This window comes from Crocodylus siamensis, chromosome 1 (assembly GCF_052110815.1).
Source record: "Crocodylus siamensis isolate JL-2025a chromosome 1, ASM5211081v1, whole genome shotgun sequence".
Taxonomy (NCBI): domain Eukaryota; kingdom Metazoa; phylum Chordata; order Crocodylia; family Crocodylidae; genus Crocodylus; species Crocodylus siamensis.
Genome location: NC_143395.1, coordinates 273,394,809 through 273,416,852, shown reverse-complemented (window position 1 = coordinate 273,416,852; position 22,044 = coordinate 273,394,809). Strand labels below are relative to the sequence as shown.

Below are 22,044 nucleotides of genomic sequence, written 5' to 3'. Positions count from 1 at the left end.
ACATATCAAAATCATGACCTAGATAAGAGCAATTGTAAAAAAAAACAAACAAAAACCCAGCTATTAATAAATAACTCAAAAGCACAAATCTGATGCTTCACTTGATTTCCACATAAAACAAAACTTAAGTCACAAAATTGTATGTCTCTGTCATCAGGATATTTTAACGAAAGGTAATTTTACACAACTTTCAAACGACAATATTTAATAAGTTTCACTTAAAAATAACTTGGTAATTCACTGGCATTTTCTGTTTCTTTGAAGATAAAAACGAACATTCCCAAAGGTAGCAGTTTATATCTACAGGTTATAATGTATCATTGATCTTTTTAAAAAAAGAGAAATTCATATCCTTTGTAAAATACGTTCAATTTTTATAATGAAATGCAGAAACAAAATACAAATTGTATTCCCAAGGAATCTCACCTTGAAGAACCATAAAATTTAAAACAAAATATTTTCACAAAAATCTCATCTAGCCTTCTATTACAAAGCATAATACACTGGACTCTCAAGTACAGCCCCATAAAATAACAAGTTACTATCTTGACAGGAGGAAAAAAAATAGATGTTATCTAACTTTAGGAAAGTCCATGATGAGTTTAGAGATTTGTTTTGAAAAGTAACATATCAGAACTTCCTCCTACATTTCAAGGTCCAGTCCAGAAACTAATACTTTATCGCTGGTACCCTTGTTTTGTTTCCCATGGGTGAAGTTAGGATCCATAGCATTATAGAACTGTTTAATTCTAGATATACATTCCAAATGCACAGAATTAAGAACTCCAAGATGTTCTTTCTGGCTTATTTCTCCTGTGTCCTGCTCTCCCAGTTCTATCATTAGTATCACAAAAGATATTCTAGTCAAGTAATCTAGAAATCTTTACTGCTGGAAACCCATGGTGGAACTGGATGGATACTTTGTTTAAAAAACTGCTAAATGCAGCTGTTTAAAATCCTCAAATAATGGCATTTCAGTAAGAATATTTAATTAATGTTTTTGTTCATGTAACAACTGAGCAATGGCAATTTTATTTATAAAAACATTTACTAAAGTTTCACTCAAAAATTTAAAATCTCAAGCATCTTCACTGTATAAGCAGCACATGCTGTACCAGAGGAACTGGGTTCATTGGTAATGTTCTCTGTTGTCCTACAGAAGACCTAGAATAAAATCCTTTAAAGTAACATGCAGACATTACATACATTGTGCAATTAACTGGTTAATTGCACAACAAATTTAGACCAGCCACATGTGCAAAATAATTATCATGCAATTAACTGGTTAACCGAGCAATAAATTTAGACTGGTCACACATGCAAAGTAACTGTCACACCATAAACATCTCTCTCCAGCTATAAAAAGAGCCAAGCAGCTACAAAGTTAGTGCCTGAAAATGTGTAACAATGCCATAGCTGGTTTCTATCCAGCTTTAGTCTGAACGTATGGCATGGCTTTCATCTACAGTGTGTTCTGGCAGATTCTTATAAGAAACTTTAAGGGACTTTAATCTGGGCCTTCTGTAGGACAATAGAGAACATAACTAGTGGTTAATATGACAAAATTGGAAACCCTCTGGCCATTTATAAGTGCTACTAATAGACAGAGAAATAAGCCCTATCCAGATCTTGGCAGGCAGGACAGAAATCTGTGGTGTAGAATCTCTAGGGTAGAATCAATTAATAACACTTGGCATGAGGAGTAATGAATCCTTTGTTTGATTTTTACTACTCTATAACTTCAGCATTATCACTCATTCACTCCACAAGCTGTGCAAAAATAGCTGCATTTAGTTGCTTCATATAAACTCAACAGAGATAGCAGAGCATATTACAACTGTTCTCAGTGGCTGAAAGATACCTGCTGCCATCAGAGAATGTATGAAACCAGAGCAGTCCTGTAATTCCTTGTTTTCCAATTGCACTAACAGGAAAGAAAAAGGTTACTCTGAAAAGAAGAAATGCTCTATTCCATGCACACACAGATACATTTAACATTGGTTTCAATAAGAGCAGGAAAGAGAGTACTGCTGCTAAAATATGGCAAATGATACCACATAAATGAGATCACACACAATGAAGGACTTCATGCATGAATAAAACAACTTTTTTTATTGATGATTTTTAGGTTGTTTTTATTTTTGCTTTAGTAATGCATATCTGCTGTTCACTCCATGTGCAAAATTGGGGACGGAGGCAGGTGATTAGTTTTTGTAATCAAAATCAAGCAGAAATGAACTTTCTAGTTGCATGAGAGACCTATTAAAAACAGGAAAGCTAAAAAAGCCACAGCTGATAAGACAAAGCTGCTCCCAAACCTGCAGTCTGTCATGCCACCTTAGCACACATCTGGCTGTATTGACAGAGCAGTTAAATATTAAGAGTGACCTCTAGTGGACCAAAATGACAGGTGTCAGCAGGACAGCTACATTATCTTGAGATCTGGTTTGCAACCAGCTTCAATCAGTGTGGCAAAAAGAAGGCACAAATCATTGCAAAGACCAGATTTTTCCATTGTTTTCTTCTTTTTTTAAATACACTATAGTACACAAATTTATCTTGTATATTTTTTTGGACATAAAATTGCATATGTAACAGAATTTAAAACCATAACACAAAAAGTAGGCTCTTCTACCTGAAGCAACACCCTCCCCCCCACACACACATAGTAACATTCATTCCTGACTATATGCAGTACAAATATTTTAGGAATCTGTGACAAAAGACAATTTTTTTAAAAAAATCAAAATCATAAAGCTTGTAAACGGATAATCTGAAATACATTTTATTTATGGAAAAATATCATCAAAATAGTACCACTATGGACTAAACTGCCTGAGTTTTCATTTTATCTGTGATCTTGAAGTAGAGAGCCTTTAGCACAATAGTAACAATTTCAGTCACAACCAGTGCCATACAGCAACTGCTTCGTGTAGAAGTTCTTCTTTTCGTTGGTATTTCTGTTGTGCTATCAAAACTCTTGTGCTAATCCTTCAAACAAAGGGATGTTGAGGCAATTCTTAAATCATTTGGCACAAAGTTATTTTGGCTGGGGCATAAATTTGAGTCTCAGTCATGATGAATAATGTAACATTCCATCTATCAAGTATTCATTTTGATTGAAGAGCTTTCTTTATGTCATTAACTTCCATCTGCAAAAAAAAAAATAGATTTTTTAAAAAATGTGCCACCTAATCAAATTCAGGAATAGTTGCTGTAAGTGGCTATAAGTAGCATAACAAATTAAGTCTAATGTATCATTGGGTATTTCAGGGTGGGGTATAGATTTTGTATTTTATGGGGGGGAGAGGAGAGGGTTTTTTTGGTTTTGTTTTGTTTTTGTTTTTACTTACACCACTGCCAAAGGTTGCACAAATCCAGGTGACTTTCACTAAAGACAGCTGAACATAGCTCCAGAACCAAACTAGGACAGTCACTAGAACATGACATGAACCTACTATTTCAGATTCTCTCCTAGGAGTCTTTCCAGTGTTTCCCAGCCCAAAATGTTCCTCTTTGCACAGAAACTACACTGGGGTGCCTCTACATGAAAAGTTTACTGAGGAGCTAACTAATTAGCTCTGTAGTAAAGCATCACCATCTATACGTGTGGTGCTATTAGGACAGAGTAAACTAATTAACTCTGCCATAGGATAGTACTGCCAGACACAAGTACTATCTAACAATGGAGTTATTTAGGCTGCTGCAATGCATATGTAGACACTGATGGGGATGGCTGAAGCTTGAGGGTGCTTCAGTGTGGGGCACAGGCAGAGGGAAAAAAAATTATTTGTGGGGACTGAGCATAGGCGTGCCCCACCTGCCCACAGCAGGTAAGTCTTTAGGGGAAGGGACAGATCAAGGCCCTCGCAGTGAGGAAGGGAGTGGGACACAGGCAGGAGCAGGAGTGGGGGTGAGTGGGGCAAAGCCCAGCGCACAGCAGCAGCCAGCCTCTGCCTCGCGTACAGCAGTGGGACCCCACCCCCGCCTGTGTCCCTGAATGAGCCGCGCAGGCTCCAACTGTCCCACCACCTGGCCTGGCCAGAGCCCCACTCCCTCCAGCCCCTGCCCCTACCTGTGCTCCACTCCCTTCCTCACCACAGGGGCCTTGATTGCCCCCTTTCCCCAGCCCATTACCCGTCACAGAATGGATTTATACTTGTTAGCCATGCTGGGCAGCTAGTGATCCAAACACTGGGCTGTGATCCTGGTTGTGCGTGTGCCCCTCCTGCCTGTTGCTGCAGCTGTCTGCAGCCCGGCTGCTTTGTGGCCCTACCCACTGCCCCGAGTTTGGTGGGGCTGAGCCCCGTTAGTCCTGGCCTTCCACTGCCTAAGGTGTGGGAGCTGCCTGCCAGCTAGTTCCACACTGAGACACTCTCATGTCCCAGCCAGCCCCTCCACAACATGCTGAGCCAAATTGGAGCAGCCCTGGGCTAGCAGGCTGACCCTGGGGCCCTCTGTTTGCTGAGGCTGCTCTGCCCTGGCTTAACATGCTGTTGTCCCAGATACACATGCAAATAAAGAGCCTGGGAGCAATAAACTCCACAACAAACAGTGATGGAGTTTTTTCAGCCACATTAACAGCACATGTAGATGAGCCCGGGTTTAACTTAAATTGGCTTAGTTAAGCTATTTGTTTATTTATTTATTTAATCTCCAGCACACCCTCCCCCAAAAAAGCTCAGGTTGGCTTATAATAAAAACAGTTAAGTGATAAAAATAGATAAAATATTAAAATAAAATAGTAAATTCCTCAAACCATACCCCCAAATTAGCTTCACTCTACCTCCTAATCTAGAGCAACTTTTGCATGGAGACTCACACATATAACTGGTTTACACAAATATAAGTTTAGCTTGAGCCTACACATTTATCAGTGCAAGTTAAACTAGATCTAATTTGCCACACCCAAAATTTTTTAGTTATATTAGTACTGCTGTGTGACTAGACCTAAAGCTGTCTTGGGCTGGAATCCAAAACCCTAAATGTTAGGGAACGTTAGGCCAAGGAAAAAATATCAATAAAAAGTTGATCAATTTTAGTTGACTATTAGCTGTTCATTATTAAAAACATTGACTCTGCACAGTTCTACCCAAACTATTCTATTTGCAAGTTTCTGGCCTTGTGATGCAGTGAGAAGGAAAATACCCACTGAAGGCATGTCCAGATGAACTCGCATGCGCCTCTTGCAGCATCTCAAATCCTTTTGAGATGCTGCAAGAGGCACGCGCAGGAACGAAAAAATGCAATTTTGCAGCACGGGGGCAAAATTAGACCTCTGGATATCTAGGGGTCAAAAAACCCCACAGAGAAAAGAAGTGAGGCAGGTCCCAGACCATGCCCTGAGGCAACTGGAGGCTGGGTCCTCCACAGAGATGCTCTGGCTGCCAGAGCATCTCTATGGTGAGCCCTCACTCTGGTGCTGAAGCATGCTGCCTGCCCACGCAGAGCAGGCAGTGTGCCAGCAAGAGGGAGCTGGACCCAGGCATCACTGTTGGTAAGCAAGGGCTTGGAGGGCTGGAGGAGGGGGGAGGGGACCATGGGGAGGACCCCCGCCAGCCCCGTCTGCTCCCCCAGCCCCCCCGATGCCTTCCCTGCCTGGCCCCATCCCCCCCCAGCCCCTCCAATCCCTTCCCTGCCCAGCCCCATCCCCCCCGCAGTCTCCCAAGCTCTGCCTCCCCACCCCAGCATCCTGGGGGGGGGAAACAAAACAACCCCCCACCCTGTGGCACTTACTTACCAGCAGTTCGAGCTGCCATCTGGGTTGCTGGGCCCCCCCCACACTATGCAAGGCTGGGTGACAGGCCCAGCAACCCCAGCCTGGGCCCTGCTGCCCCCTGCTGCCTGGGGGGGGGGCTCTGCCAGGAGGCCACAGACTCCACCCCCAGCTCCTGAGGTGAATAGAGGATTTTTTTTTTTTCTTTTTAAAGTGCCAGAGGCTGGGGTGGGGATCGTCCATGTGGGGTCTGGGGGAGCAGAGGCTGGCAGGGGATGGGGCCAGGCAGGGCAGCAATCCAGGGGCTGAGGGAGCACACAGGGGTGGGGTGGGCCATGTGGGCCCTCCAGGGGGAGGTAGCCCCTGTGGGGGGGGCTGTAGCCCCTTTGGGGGGCCATGGCCCCTGTGGGGGGCAGCAAAACATATTCATGAATTCACAAAACATGCATTTAGTATTCACTTTATTATTATGATAGAGACACTGGTAGGCTTCAAAATTTCTTTAACACTGTAGATATATCAATAAAACATTGCCCAACTGATCACTGTCTCTGTCTCTCTCTCTGTGAGCATGGATTTTGGGGTATTTTACAGAGTGACTTTGGGATTTTTGTATCAGGGATTTTTCAGTTTTCCAATAGGGAACACCAGAATTTCTGCTAGGGAGGCCAGTGGCAGGACGCTGCCTCTCAGAGGTGGCACCTTGGACCTAGCTGGCTGTGGGTGATCTCCTGGCCAACTGGGGGCAGGAGGACATGCTTTGACCGTTCAAAACAGGCCACCACACCTGGAACATCTTCTGGGTGATAGCTGCTCAGATGGCTGGGCAGGGGCACACATGGCAGTAGTGCCACATAAAGGCCAACCCTGCAGCCACAGGCAGGTGGACCAGAGGGGCAGATGCCTCATTCATGCCTGGCAGGTGCACAGCAGGTCACAGCCAGGCAACAACCCCCACTGCCAGACTGCTGCAGTGGGTAGAGGGTGCAGGGAAGTCTCAGGGCTGCTTCAGCAGTCCAGCTGGCACAAGGGGTAGTGTCCCCAGGTACTAATTGGCTGAGCCCCAGAAGCTCCTGAGAGCGAGTAGCCCTGAGCTATTTGACAGGGCAGCTTTTTGTACTGATGGGGCCAGGACAAGACACCTTTTTATACTGCTGGGGACAGCACAGGTGCTGGCCCTGGGCTCTGGCTCCCCCTGGCTGCAGATCCAGAAGCAGCCAAGCAGGGTCATTCTGCCCCGAGTAGCACAATTTGCCCCACAACAAAGTATGTCTGAGCACCTGCGCCGAGGTAAAAAGCCCCAGCTCAAATTTGTACCACTTCTATTTGAACTGCTGCAAGTGCATATGCTTGCATGTGTGGACATGCCCTGAGGGGTCAGGTTCTGCCACCCTTGTAAATGTTCAGTAGTACCTCATTTAGTGAGACTAGAATATTGAAATCAGGTTTTGATTTTGAATCATCAATACAAAATAGTGAATTCATACTGCAATATGAAAACAAAAATATCAAAAATAATCAAAACTTAAACTTTGCTAACCAAATGAAAATCTAATAAGTACTCTCCAAAAACTATAAAAAGCTGTCTCTTAGTATTTGAACCAGTATAGTGGATGATCCAATATGTTCCTCATACTTATGCTTCTTGTCCTCTACTCTGGCCAATGTCTGAATCAGCTGGATAGTCTTCTAGGTAAAATACTATTAAATGTCAAGGGAATTGGAACTGGATTTTTAATTAGGAAAATATCCTTAAAAAAAATTAAGGTGCTTTGCTAAGGAAAACCCAAGTGCAATGTGCAAGAGAAATAGTGAAGTCTTGTTATCTAAAAATATTTTTTCAAATGCAATAGAATTAATCCTTCATTTAAAAAAAGGCTTTGCCAGATCATTGATAATTTAAAACAAACATATAAACTTAGTTACCTTATAAACAAGAACAACCTGGGTAACTGAAACTAACATTTTAAATTTCTTTTTAAAATTATCTCTCACTTTGTCCACTAAATACTATATATTTAGGGTTTTTTTTCCAGCATGGACAATAAAAATGGACCATTCAGTTTCCAGATAATTTTCAAATATGACTGCAAAATTGCAATGTATACATATTTCTGCAATATATACAGTGTGTATACAGACTGATATGTACATGCACACATACAGACATTCTGTAATATATACATTTGAAACATCATAAGATTAAAATATAATAGTTTTAGGAAAATGTTTATAGTAGGCTTTTCTTTTCCTTTAATAGAATCTATTTATTCCAAGTGTTATAAGAACTTCTTGGTCCTAAATCTGATCTGCCACTATCCCAGTGAAGTTGCCTCCTGCCTATTGAATAAAAATTACCTGTAATCGTAGACGGATCTTCTTTTCTTCATCCAATTCAGACAGCAATTGTTTGATCTCTTTTCTATTAAAAATAGTGCAAAGTTCACATATTATTAGAATAAAAGTACAATTGTTTTCTTGAGCCTTGTTTTCCTCCCTGAACCAGTATCAGAATTCTCTAACCTCCGGGTTACATTTTTGGCATACTACAGTTAAAAAAAATTGAAGAGAAGAGGGGCAACAAAATGGATTAGGATGTTGGTAGGTTAACAAAACTACTAACATAAGCTTTGCCTATGTTGCCACACGTTTATCTGTTTTAAAACAGTTTATCTTAACACCATTTGTTGCAATTTAGGAAACAAGAAATTCCAAGGTTTGGATCTGTTGTTGTCCATGGGCCTCTGTGATGGGCAAGGTGTAGGAAAGGGAGAAGGGGCACTGGGGGCACAGGACGGAGCAGGCAGATGGTGAGTCTCCATGGAGACAGGTCAGGACCTCCCTAGGCAAAAGCATGCTTGGCCAGGCAGATGGGATGGGGCTGTGGGCAGGCGGGGAGTGATGTCTAGAAGCAGGACGGGTGGCCGGGGCTGGGATCGTGGGGCAGTGACAGCCCAGGGCCATGCTGGGAGAGGATCATGGCTCTGTCTTGGGCCCTGGCCTTGTGCTGTCACTGCCCTGCAATCCTGGCCCCAGCCCCACCTGCCCATCCCACTCCCAGACGCTGCTCCCCACCTGTGGCCCCATCCCACTTGTTCAGCCAAGCACACAGTGCCTCCGAGGGTCCCAGGCACATCTCCATGGAGTCCCACCCACCTGCCTGCTCCATCCAGCATCCCAGCAGTGGGTGTGGGGGAGATAGGCAGGTGCCTGGGCAGCAGGACTGGGTCTGGCGGCAGCAGAAGAGATGCACGGCAGTGGCAGCTGGACAGAAGTGCCACCACCAGGCTGCCGGGAAGTAGAGTCCAGCTGCTGCACTGCCCCAGCCCCGTTACACACCCAGGGGTGGCGGGACCAGCTACACACACCACAATCCAAGATGTTCCCCACATTTGGGCCAGGCTGAGGGACACATTGTGGCCCAGATAAAAATACTCTGGCAGACCATATTTTGCCTATCTGTGTTAGAACATCAGGCTGGAGGACTGAGGAGTGGGGACCTAGTTACTGCTTATGAAAGGCAGTCAAGTTGGCCCAAAATGCGGGGGTAGACAGTGAGTGAGCAGCTCTCCACATTCCTTTTTGATCCTCCCACCATAGACTTTATAATCTCCCTTCCTTCTCTGTCCCTCTTCCATGCGCCTCTCCAGTACAGTATGTTCAAGTGTGCTTTTACATTCAGCTTTCTATTATTTACTGCCCGAGTACCACAACACACATCCTGACTGAGAGTTTCCTGTTTTCATTCCCACTGAAACAATGGAAGATATCAACTAAGTCATGAAAAGGCCCCAGATTCTCCCAAAATCATGGACAATTAAAAAACAAAACAAACAAAAGACACCTAAATAAACAAGATGCGGGATAAAAATACAATTAGTTACTCTATTAATCACAATTCAGTAATTTATCTGCAGCAGTGGTTCTCAATCTATATGCCATAGCGGGCCACACTTGTAGCTCTCAGTGTGTTATGTGGGCCGTATAGGATGTCACATGAGCTGCAGCAGTGTGCTGACTGGGCCACATGCAGCCTGTGCGTCACGGGTTGAGAACCGCTGATCTGGAGTAATAGCTTTCTGTACAGTTGCACTAACAGGTAAGCAACAAATTACTAGTGTTACTGTATAACATATTTAATCATTTTAGTATCAAAACCTACTTACTACAAAAGCTTTAGGATCAATGTGCTTAGGAGTCTTTTAATTGCTTCTCTCACATTGAACACTTTCAAACCATTAACCCGTGTCAAGTCTAAAGTTCGGCTTTTTGAAAAGCCATTAACATCTACATGTGTCATAAAACAATGCAACTCCAGAAAAACTGTTCCAGATTAATCAATACAGTGTTTATCGTTTTTCCCCATAACATATCTTTAAGAGACTGTTCAACAGAATTTGCACACAATTAACAACCTTCTCCCCAGTCTTGCCTCTTCTCTCCCTCCTAATAGATCTTGTAGCCTCTAACACTTACTTTTGCTGGTCTTTCATCGTTTCAATAATGATTCGTAGCTCCTTAACTTGTGTTCTCAGCTCCTCCAAGGCTGCTTGCCCCTGACTTGAGAACTCAGTCTTTGGCTTTCCTTCAGTACTGAATAAGGATGGGGAATTTGACCTTTGGCCTGTTGTTCCCCCAGTAACTGAATGAAGTACAGTTGAAGGTGAGGAGGATAATGATGCTTGTGCACTAATTCCACTGGTTAAACTTCCTGGTTTGGGAGGCAATGACGTTTTATTGTCAGACACCTGTTAAAGAGAAACAATGAATGTCCATGATCAAAAGTTTCTGATTTCTGAACAGCAAACACATCACCACTAGGTATTCTGCCTTGTAATCATACTGAAAGGTTTGGCCAGAACCCTGGCATGCTTGTCCACATGTTGGATACAAAACCAGGTAGCCAAATTTACATTTATGTATGTGCTCCACATCAGAGACTCAGTGATTCCAGAAGTTACCACTGGAAGGCTTTCTGTCAAAGCTGCTACAAAAGGTAAGGAAAAAATGATAGTCCAGTCTGAGGCGCTGAAAAGGGCAACACAAAAGTGCAATGAGTTAGGAGCTTTGATACATATTTTTAACTAAGTGTTAAAAATATTGCAGATAATTCTCTAAGAAAACGAAGCTTTACTCAGCACAGTACTCACAAAGTACAGTTTTACTCAGCACTTTGCCATTATTACATGCTAGAAGATGCCTAAACCATCTGCTTTATTTTTGAGAGTACAGAATGTATGTCGCCCTATGAATTTTTGTAGTCAGATTACAATTGTGATATTGCACTAACTGAAGGATTCTGTCTTCCTTCTTTTGCCCAATGAATATATATGTCTCAAAAGTCCCTTAGTATGGCCCATCAGAAAAAAACACGGCATTGTTGGAAGTGTAATAATTTGCCAATGACAAAGTATTTAACTACTAACTTTTTGTACTGTGTCTCTGTTCACCTTGATATGATTAAGCTATGGATTCTTTGTTTAACCTACCTAAGTAGGTAAGTGACCCACACCACTGAAGTACCAAGTTGCCTCATGATCATTCTATCCTTGTGACATTCCCAGGAGATTGTAAAATGGAACAAAACTTTCCTAACTGGTCTACAAACTGTTTTTGTAACAAATGAACTCTTTCACATAAGGCTACAATTTTATACCAATACATATTTTGTATTAATATGTATTATAGTGGATACATTTATACAATCATAAAGGTAGTTTACCAGTATAGTTTATTCCTCTTTTTTAACTAATACAGATACAGTTGTACAGAAACTATTCTGTTTTTTACTGGCAAATCTTCTTAATGTATATGTACTTCATGCTAGCCCAAAAGAGCTTTTCCTTGTTTCACTTGTGAAACTAGCATAAGCTGTATGAACAAAAGAACTTTACTGGAAGTATAAACATTGTTCCCATTGGAAGGGTTTAGCATTATAGCTGTACCAGAATAGCTGCACACAGGGCAAACCTTCTCTAGTGTAGACCAAACATAGGCCTTTTGTCTATGGTACAATAATCCTTCAGTACAGCGTGCTTTTTTTTCTCCAGCTTACTCTGAAATGCCTAGTTATCTACAGTGATAGCAACCATGTATAAATCTCTCAAAGAAATAATTAACAAATAAAGAAAATCCAGGTACATGAAGTTAAGATAGTAGAGGTAGAGTGATCTAACTTACTTGTGATATTGTAACAGTCTTTGCTTTCTTTGACACTTCGATTGTTTTGTGTGTAAGGGAGATATGTTCCTCCTTCTCATCTTCAGGACTTGGCGAGTCAAAGAAATCAGAACTTGAAAGGGAGGACTGGTCAAAAAATAAAAACAGATTGTTTCATACACTATTTACATGGCAAATAGTACAATAAAATAAAAAGTTATAACTCAACACAACTTGTACCTAAGACATGGAAAAGATTTCAGAATGTGGGAATACAGCCATTCCCAGAAAGAATTTTAGTTTCTTCAAGTCAGAATTTTTTTTTTTGAGGTAAGTTGGGTCAGTAGGTGCAGTAGGACTGGTTTTCTAGTGCTATCGGTGTAAACAGGGAAGAAATTCATTGTGTCCTTTCCCTCACCTTTTTACACATACATTTCACCTTGTAAAGAGTCAGCACAACTTTGATCCAAGGGTTGTTTTTTTAAAAATTAATATAACTTTCCATTTGCTCTAGTATTTCCTTTCTTTTTTCTAGCACATCAGTAAGTGCTATTATTGTTTGCAGTAGCCTGCTTTAACTTTGACTTCCTGGGATGCAAAAAACAGTATGAAAAGAAAGAAAAATTATGCTGGGGAAAAAAAAACAACCAGATTTTTTGCTCATTATAGAATGAGCCAAAGAATAACCAAAGCCAAAAACTGCATGAGCCAAGAATAACAGCTCTACAGTAGATGAGGCAAGGTACACAAGCAAGAACACACAAATAGTTGATAGATAGCTAGACAACAAAATTTAGAAGTATAATCTGATATGTAGAGTAGCTGTACCTACAGGTGCAATATAACACCAACATAGGATGGACCATCATACAGAGTGTGGAAATTAATCATGAAAACAGCCAAGAGGCTCCCACAAAGACATTTCCCATATGTCTGTGCATGCTCCAAAATTCATATAAATTTACAGAGAGCAAGGAATAGTGATTTTTGTATATTTATTTGGTTTGATTTACCGTTTAATAGCAAATCAAATGCTGAGGAAATATCTTTCGGCAGATAAACTTACAATGCAGTAAGTTCCTTATGCCAGACATGCTGAAACTTCATTCCAGGAAATGCATAATGTATTTATGGATTTTATAATACCATGTTGAATGTGTATAATTTGAAAATAGGGGTGATTTCTGAAGACCTCCAGTGGAGGCAAAGGAATATCCATTTTGGAGAAATGTTCCCAAAATACTTGATAGTTAGTAAAAACTGCTCAATTCCAAAGATTCTTATTAGGTATTTTTAAGTGCCCAGTCAGGATTGACAGGGATGACTTAGCAGCATGCAAAGAATGGGTAACAATCTTTTAAGACAGGCAAATATCTTAAGTGACATTCAAGATTATGCCCAAATTGTAAGAATGGGCTCCCTGTGACAGAGTGATAAGGTAAGCATAATTGAAAGGGTTGGATGACACAGAAATTATGAAAAATAAGATTACAGAAAATCATTTTAAAGAAAGGAAAGCAAAATCAACTTACCAATGTGAGCGACTGGGAGGGTGGTCGCCTGCCAGTGGCTTTTGGTCTGGTTGTAGTTGGATGACTGAGCTTCTCAGCAACAGGGACTACAGAGTCAAAGCCTTCCAGATCTTAAAAACATACGCAAAAAATACAGTCAAGTTGTATTTTTCTCTCCAGGGGAAATAATAAAGATTTATTTTTAAAAAAGGCCATTATAAATCTCAAAGAAATCAACCCCCTCCCTTTCCCCATTACATCATGTTGTTTTTGGCAACACCTTCTTAGCATTTATCTACTCTTTTATTTTAAAAAAAGTGAGGGCAACTGAAATCTAGACATGTTTACAATGCATGGCTGCACTTGTAAGGCAAAGAAAGATGTACAGGAGCCATAAAATAAGGCAAAGAAAACAGATGTACAGGAGCCTTTTCTTTTGTCCAGGCCTGCTCAGACTAAACGATAAGATGGGCACTGCCATGTGAAACAGAAAATACAGCTGCTACAGAGGCTAATAGTTTGACGAAGAATACAAAACATTCTCCCACAATTCATGTAATCAATTCTAAATGTGCACCGCAGCATCTCATACCAACTGCTAATAGGATTCTAGGAACACTGTGACTGTAAGGGAGTCTCCTGGGTCAGTGAGTCTTGTGCTCTCTTATTGCAACTACATTATTAAATACCTTTCTTTGACAAGAGAAATACTTATAATAGGCTAGGTATAAAAATTAGTGGGCGGGAGTGAAACCCTAATAATGACTTATTAAAACTGCACAGGGTTCAGGGAAATTAGATTTTGTGGATGGGGGCCTTGACTGGCTTTGTGAAACAGACTGCTGGGGTGTTTTCTGAATCTGGCCATATGTCAGTACATTTACTGAAAGAGCAACGTGACATCTGAAGAAGTATTACAAGCCCTGAATGCATCTTTGAAATTAGATGAGTGGCTTTAAACCATCTAATTTTATGGGTTATATTGTTTTAAGTCACCTCAACTTAAAAATACCCTACTGCCCTGCTAAATAGAAATAAAGGCTGCTGACAGACATGAACCCCCCCCAACAGCACTTTCCTGGAAGAGGAAGCATGTTAGTTTGACCTGGCTCTCTAGCATCTGTATAGATTGGGCACTTCTGTGGGACTTTTTGACGCTCATCTAAACCTGATCCAATCAGCTATTGTATAAAAGTGCTAAAAAGCCCTGCTGAATCACACAATCTATACAGACATTGGGTGAGCTGGGTCAAATTAATGCAATGCATCTTCTGGGCATGCTCTGTGCTTGGAATGGGGGCACGCCGAGCTTAAAACGCTGCTTTGTTTTGTTTTTTCCACATCTGCAAGCAGCCTAATGTGCAATGCATATGCATGTGTGAGCACTCACATCCAACAACTTTATCATGCTAAGGGAACACACAATAGAAGAATAAGCTAGGTACAAGAAAGTATTAGCTGTGAACCAAATTTGGCATACATGTTTTATATTATGAACAGAGTAATGTTTTTATGACACAACTTAAATTAATAATTGTATATGCCAGTCATTTTCAGACCTGTTAAAAGGAAAAATTAATCTTCTGCAGATTAAGGTGTTGACATACTACGTAAGTACTCTTAAAATGTTAAGTAACAGTAAAACAGACTTACTACACGAACAAACTGTTGCCTATTACAGTAGGACAGCCAAAACAATTTGGTGGCTGATAGTTAAATGGGATCTAGAAATTCAACTGCATATATCCATGGCAGTAATATGTGCAACTACCAGGAAAAGAAGAGAGGTCTTTTTCATAGCACTGTTACATTCACAGGTTACTTGTCTCGGAGTTTTACCACATTCTAGGAACAGTTCTTTCCACAGACAACCAGTGATCCCACCATCATCTACTGAGTGTGGTTCTTGCTTTCCACTGGTTAGGTCTGGAAGCCAATACCTAACCTTTGTCACTGTGGCCCGTTAATGAGGAACTGACAGTCTGAGGCTGTAAGTTCAACTTTGCAAAGGTCACATGATGTCACAGTAGCCAAGTCTGGATTGAGCTTTTCAAATTCAATAAGGCAACATGCAAATGTGTTACATAAAACTGTCCGTAGTCCTCTAGTGCTGCTTTGTTGGTTTGGATGTAACTAATTTTCTATGGAAAATGAAGTCCAAACAGGTATCCGAATATCTGACTTGCAGTTTTCCAGATGAGATGAAGAAGACATGAGGAGGGGGATGTGGCTTGCATTGTTCAAACTAGAATTGATGATGCTTGTCTTCACTGCTACCATACATTACTGCTTTAAGTTACACATGGCAGAAAATGGTAAGTTCTACTCCCCCCATTTTTACTCCACTGAACCAAGAATGCAACGTATGCTAAGACAGCTTCAATGTAATGGCCGTCTTTCCCTATCTCATGACTTCCATACATCTTCTGGGTGATAGCTGCTCAGATGGCTGGGCAGGGGCACACATGGCAGTAGTGCCACATAAAGGCCAACCCTGCAGCCACAGGCAGGTGGACCAGAGGGGCAGATGCCTCATTCATGCCTGGCAGGTGCACAGCAGGTCACAGCCAGGCAACAACCCCCACTGCCAGACTGCTGCAGTGGGTAGAGGGTGCAGGGAAGTCTCAGGGCTGCTTCAGCAGTCCAGCTGGCACAAGGGGTAGTGTCCCCAGGTACTAATTTACATCTGGATGGTGGCCGGGGCTGGCTGGAGCAAGACAGTGCTACAGTGAAGAGGTTGCCTGCCATCTAGACCTGCACTGTAGCATCCTTGTGCTCTAGCTAGCCTCTCTGCAGCACACTGAGCAGGGGAGCAGACCTGGGCTGGCATGCTGAACCCCCACTTCTTTCCCCCAGCCTTCAGCCAGCTGGGGCTGCACAGCCCTGGCTCAATGTGCTGTGGTCCTGGGTGCATGTGCAAAAAATTTGGCACACATGGAGAACGGTTTTAAGTGTCTGTTTTGACGTATTTTCCTATCCTTGTACAGCAAGAGAATTAATTTACTTTCTAGACCATAATTATATCCCTAATCACAATTTCTTCAATTCAAGGACACTTACAAGGGCAATTCTGGTTAGTTAAAGTAACATATTATAGCTTTCTACACCTGTGTAATTCTGTCAGTTCTGGCCGCTTTGCATTGCTGTATTAAAATAAATAGGTATGGTGGTGTGTTAGTGGATGCAGGTGGACTTCTCTTCGCTATTATTCTCATCTTGCCCTTGGGATCTTCTGTTCCAGTGGCAGCCAACTTTTTTGGTAGGCATGCTACAAATTAGCCTTGTACCTTCTCCAAGGACTGCTCTCATACCCCTCCCTGCAAGATCTGTGCTCTGCTTTCTATTCCTTGTCCCATCTGCTGCTCTGCTTTTTGATGCCTGCCATATTTGCTGCTGTGCTGTCTCCCTCCTCCCCAATCTGCCATGTGCCACACAAAAGCTGGCCATGCCACTTGTGGCATGCAGGCCACAGGTTGTCCACCCCTGTTCTATTCAGTGGGGTCCTTCCTATGTTTTCCACGTTTTACAACTGAGGAAACAAGTTGGCCTGGGTATTGCCTGAAATGACAAAACAAGGCAATGGCTCATTCAGGATTTAAACATAGAACCACCCATTTCATAGTAATTTTGTGCAGTGTTCTCCGAGGTTTTCTATTGTGTAGGCCAAATCTTATTGGAGAAATAATTCTCATAACCCCCTAATCCATTGTTCAGAAGCACACTAATGATCTCCCATCCTACATATGAGTTACAGCAGCACTGTGGCAGCTACAGCTATTGCTTATGAGGAAATGCAAAGTAAAGAGTTTTAAGAGTACGTTTTTTCCATCTTCCAATACAACTTAGCATCTGGAAAAAAAGCTAGCATCGTGCTCTCCATTATATACTAATTCGGGCTCCTCAGAGGAGATTCCAATGATCACTGATTTACTTATTCCTCAACTCAGGAAGAATTGCTTTTAAAAAGTGTGCTCCCATCCATTAACTTATAAAATCTCTCTCAAACTGCAGGCCAGTTCTACGCTTCAAGCAAGTATCAGTGTACTTAGATATCTTTTGGGAATTTTAGGGATATAGTTGAGTATCTTTTCACAAAAAAATAAAGGGTACCACAAGCCAGTATAAATAGTGGAACAGATGTGTCCCCTTCACTCCCATACATGACATGTCTGTGCAGCTCCTTCTCTGCTGGTAAGCATTAGTGGTGTACCAATAAAAAAATTTTGGGCCAATACCAATTATTAACCAGCCATATCAACTAATACCAATCCGATTACTGATATGTAGCCCAGCAGCTTGGAGAGCAGCTTCTGGCTAGTAAGTCTGTTGGGGAGGAAGTGATAGGGGGAGGAGGGAAGGGGTATGTGGGGTCTAGATTGAGGCACCCACGATGAGGGAGGGAGGCTGGGGCCAGCACTGCACAGCTGGGGCTGGGTGTGGGACAGAGCTGCTGCTTGTCTGAGAGGTGGAGGGGGGCAGGGTGGCTCCTGCTGCTGTGCATTCCCCCTGAAGAAGCAGGGGGTGCATGTGCTCCTTGCATCTATGCATGGGGTGAAAGCAGGCTCCCCACCGCACGCTCAGGGCTAGAAGCTGTGCCATCCTCTTCCCAGTGGGGGTCTGGGCCCAGGCTATGCTCTGGCCAGGCTGTGGTGGAGTGAGTGGCACTGGTGCTGGGATGGGGAGCTACAGGAGGGCTACTGCCACCCCCCCCATTTGCTGTAGCCCCCCTCCCAGCACTGCTGCTGCATGCCCTCCCCCCGCCCACCCTGAGCACAGCCCCAGCCCAGACCCTCCCACCAGGAAGAGGCTGGCGTAGCCTCTGGCCCTGAGTGCACAGCAGGCAACCTGCCTTTACCCCACACACAGATCATGCTCCCCATGCCTCTGCAGGACATGTGGCAGTAAGAGCCACCCTGTCCCCACATCCCTTGAATGAACCACGGCTCTCCCTGGCTATGCAGGCCCTGCCCCTGCCCTATCCCCACTCCCTCCTTCACCATGGGGACCTCTACCTCCCTCTCCCATCCCCTTCCCACTCTCCTGCTCCTTCCCCCTATAGATTTACCAGCCTGATGCTGCTCTTCAAGCTGTCAGGCTGCGCTCCTGGCACATACGTGGCATTTATCGGCAACATTATCAGCCACACAAAAAGGTGATTGCTGCTAATGTCAATTTTCCTTTTGTGAGTGCTGATACGGTATGGACTGATATACTGGTGCACCTCTAGTAAGCATAGAAAGACTACTTTACTGGGTGAACTGTGTGAATCTATTTTACATATTATTATATTAATTTTCTGGCAAACTTATTTAAATTATTTAGTTCAGAGCTGCTTGACTTTCAATATCATATAGTAAGTCCTTAGGTGACTTAGAAGCATAAGTATATTAAAAGTCAACAGGTACTTTTGAAAATCCTACACTGTATATATCTTCTTTCCACCTAAAGAACATTCTGGAGATGTTTTTAAATGGTTTTCCTGCTATTACAACTCCAGATTTTATGATAACACCATTTGTGTATAAAGACTTCATAAGAAAATATACATTATTGACAGTGGGCACATAAAAGGTATATATCAGATAAACCTATGAAACTCCATATGGAGTTGTCTAAGCATATTGCAATTATTTTTTTTTGTTTCAACATAATAGTGCAACAATTTTCATTACAATGAAACATTTTCAGTCAACTAAATACAGTATCCACTTACTATTAAAAATATCTATCGTAGCTAACTACACAATAGGAGTTCCACATAATGTTCATGTCTGTCATTCATTGTCAACTAATATCAGGACAGAATAGAGATGAAAAAAAGCCTTACCCTCATCAAGTGAAGAAGAGTTACCCATGGTAAAGAGATGTAAATAGGAAAAGCTTGATGAAATATGAGTGGAAAGGAAAAGAAAGGCATCACTACAAATGGGAAAAAAAGAAAACAAAACAAGAAGTGAGGAGGAAAGGGGAACTGTTTTTTTATGTTGTTCTGTAAATCTAAGTAAAATCACATAATTTGAAGGGCAGATTTCTTCACCGCATTTTATTATGGCTATCTGTAGGAGGAAGTGAGGGCAAACAAAAGGGTGGTAATAACTGTGAACGTAAATCCTCCACGTGTAATGATAATTAAATTAAAAAGACAGGCATAAAATTATACTTATACTCCATCAAACAGTATCTCAAATTTCATTATAACTGGTGATAAGCAATTCAAATTTGCATGCTCTATGGTCCTGTTTTCACTAATAAATTACATCAAGCTGAAATGCAATCCCAACAAGTTACAATGATTATAACTCTGCAGTCTGTATGTGTGTTCAACATCATGTCAACAGGTCTCAAAAGTTATATGCTAATAAAGCCAAAGGCCATTCAGTCTTTGGCATCCAATTAAAAACTATTATATTGTAAAACATTAACTGAATTCAGTATTTTATATAATAATAACTTGACCAACCTCAAGCAATACAAACTCAGGCATATTTGTAGAATTTTTTGAGGGTTTTTTGATCATAAAATGCTGTTGTGTTTAAACCCAAACTTTTTAAGGACATGTACCAGTTTCAACAAAAGTTGGGAAAGGTTTCACAAATCCAGCATCAAAACAAGGAAAACAGACAGAAACACCATTCCTCCCTAGACAGGATAGTATGAGGGCACTCATCTGGGATATAGGAGGCCAAGGTTCAGTGCAGGAACTGAACATACATCTTCCTGATCACAAATGAATGTCCTGACCACAACATAGGTGGTCTCTTCTCCCACCTAACCCCTTCCTTCATCTTTTTAAAAGATCTAAAGGTCTTGGGTTTCACTTTGATGTGGAACTTTTAGAAATTTAAAAAAAACCCCGCAAGTAAAAAAAGATTACCCCAAGCTCTAGCACTTGTCTTTTTTGACACTCTTCTGACACTCTTGTTCCTTTGTGTGCTTACACTTAATCAGGAAGGATCATACTTTAATGCAGAACAAGAGAATCTTACTGAAAGACAAGGCAGCCCTGATGCAAATTAAGTAGGTTTAAGGATGATCAGAGGCCAGTGCTGTAGCCTTACCTCTAGCACTGAACAGTAACATGAGACAGAGCCCAGATAATTTACAGTTGGCTGCTGCTGCAAGGAGCTCTCATTGCCCGAGAGTGGTTTAGATTAAGCTATCATATGAGTGGAGTATAACCCACTAGTGAGGGTTATGTTGAGACAGGATGGGGGGGTTGAGTTGTGACAAAGATCATTTGGATTTTCTGCCCTTCAGAGGTTGCTTTATTAAACAGCTGCTGGTTCTGTTTACATTATTACCCACAACATGGTATCCTACCACAGGTCATGTTTAGGGAGCCATTGAAATCATGACTTCCTGGAAATCATGAAATGCAGCACTGCCCATGAAATCAGGCAATAACAGCAAAATCCATGAAACCCCTCCCCCCAACTTATGCAAAATAAAATGCTCGCTCCCCAGAGGGAGCCAGCAGTTCTCAAGGTGCAGTCTAGCGGTGCAGCCCCCTGGGGAGGGAAGAAGAGGTTGGCCATATGAAGGGGAGCCCAAGATGGCTACCTCCCCCCTACCCTCACTGCTGATTGGCTGAGAGGTTGCCTGTTGTGCAGCCCCACCACTCTCCACCAGCTGGTGTGAGGGCAGGGCCACATGACAGACAGATTATGTAGCTAATCAGCAGTGAGGAGCAGGGTCACTGGTGGGAGGGGCATCACAATCAGCCCGTGAAAATAGTGGCCAGCCCCATGATCTCCCCACAAAATTGGTCAGCCACCTCCTTAAGTTAAGCAGACCCCTAGTCATGCCGCTGGGAAGAGAATGGTGCCTAAATTCAACCCTTTCCATTGGAGATAAGGGGAAGGGTGGGGCTGTGGTCTGTCCTCCCCTTAAAGTACATCAGTATAGATAATAAAGGACGCAGACAGATGTGCAGCTCCCCACTGTAAGTGAGAACGCTTTGCAGGAAGCGCAGTGTTGCAATGAACCCCTGGAACAAACAGAAGTTCACTGTTAGTTCCAGGGGAAAGGGGAATCTAGCTGCTGGCTGGGAGCCTGCAGCTGGTTTCCCTTTATAATTGTACCTCCTCTCTCCCAGCCCGTCCTTGTTTCAGAATGGGAGGGGGGATGGGAGCAGAGGGAACTTGTTCTAGGGACTCCCCAGACAGTGCTGGAAGCTGGGGTGGGTGAATTGGAGACCCTCCACCATGGGGGGACACCAATACAATAGCCCTACTCTCTGGCAGGGGCTGAAAACCCCCCAGACTGAACTCCCTCCACTCCTTTTACCCCTCCCATTCTGAAAACAGCTCAAGGCTGGCAGGCAGGGCAGACAGAAGTTACAGAAGATGGTCTGTTTTGAGATACCTTCATCTGACCCCTCATACAATAAGGGTTCAGATTTTCCCCCAATTGGCCATATCTGAAGCTGTTTGTAGCTATGACTTGTGTTTGGTCACAGCTATAGACTGCATTCTGTGGCCAGATGAGGCAAAAATTGTCACTTCTGTCTGCAACCAAAGTTAAGGCTGTTTTGCAACAGTCATAACCACGGATCATGGTTTTCTTTAATTAACAAAAAAGTCGCTAATTAAAATGAAACACCGCTATATGGCATTTCATTTTAATCATGGAATACTCTGGATTTTGGGTTACTTACTT

At 42.4% G+C, this 22,044-nt stretch overlaps 1 protein-coding gene across 3 annotated transcripts in view; it reads right to left on the bottom strand.

The window, feature by feature from the left end:
• Window positions 1–2,082: 2,082 nt before the first annotated feature.
• SH3KBP1 (SH3 domain containing kinase binding protein 1) overlaps window positions 2,083–22,044 on the bottom strand; it is a 361,555-nt gene continuing 341,593 nt past the window's right edge. For all 3 annotated transcript variants that reach the window (XM_090062600.1, XM_090062582.1, XM_090062591.1), the window contains 5 exons: window positions 13,408–13,517; window positions 11,897–12,022; window positions 10,193–10,464; window positions 8,075–8,138; window positions 2,083–3,152 (listed from right to left, as the gene is read on the bottom strand). In XM_090062600.1, the coding sequence (XP_089918726.1) occupies window positions 3,111–3,152; window positions 8,075–8,138; window positions 10,193–10,464; window positions 11,897–12,022; window positions 13,408–13,517 (614 nt within the window). In that variant the 3' untranslated portion in view covers window positions 2,083–3,110. The remainder of the gene's footprint in view (window positions 3,153–8,074; window positions 8,139–10,192; window positions 10,465–11,896; window positions 12,023–13,407; window positions 13,518–22,044) is intronic.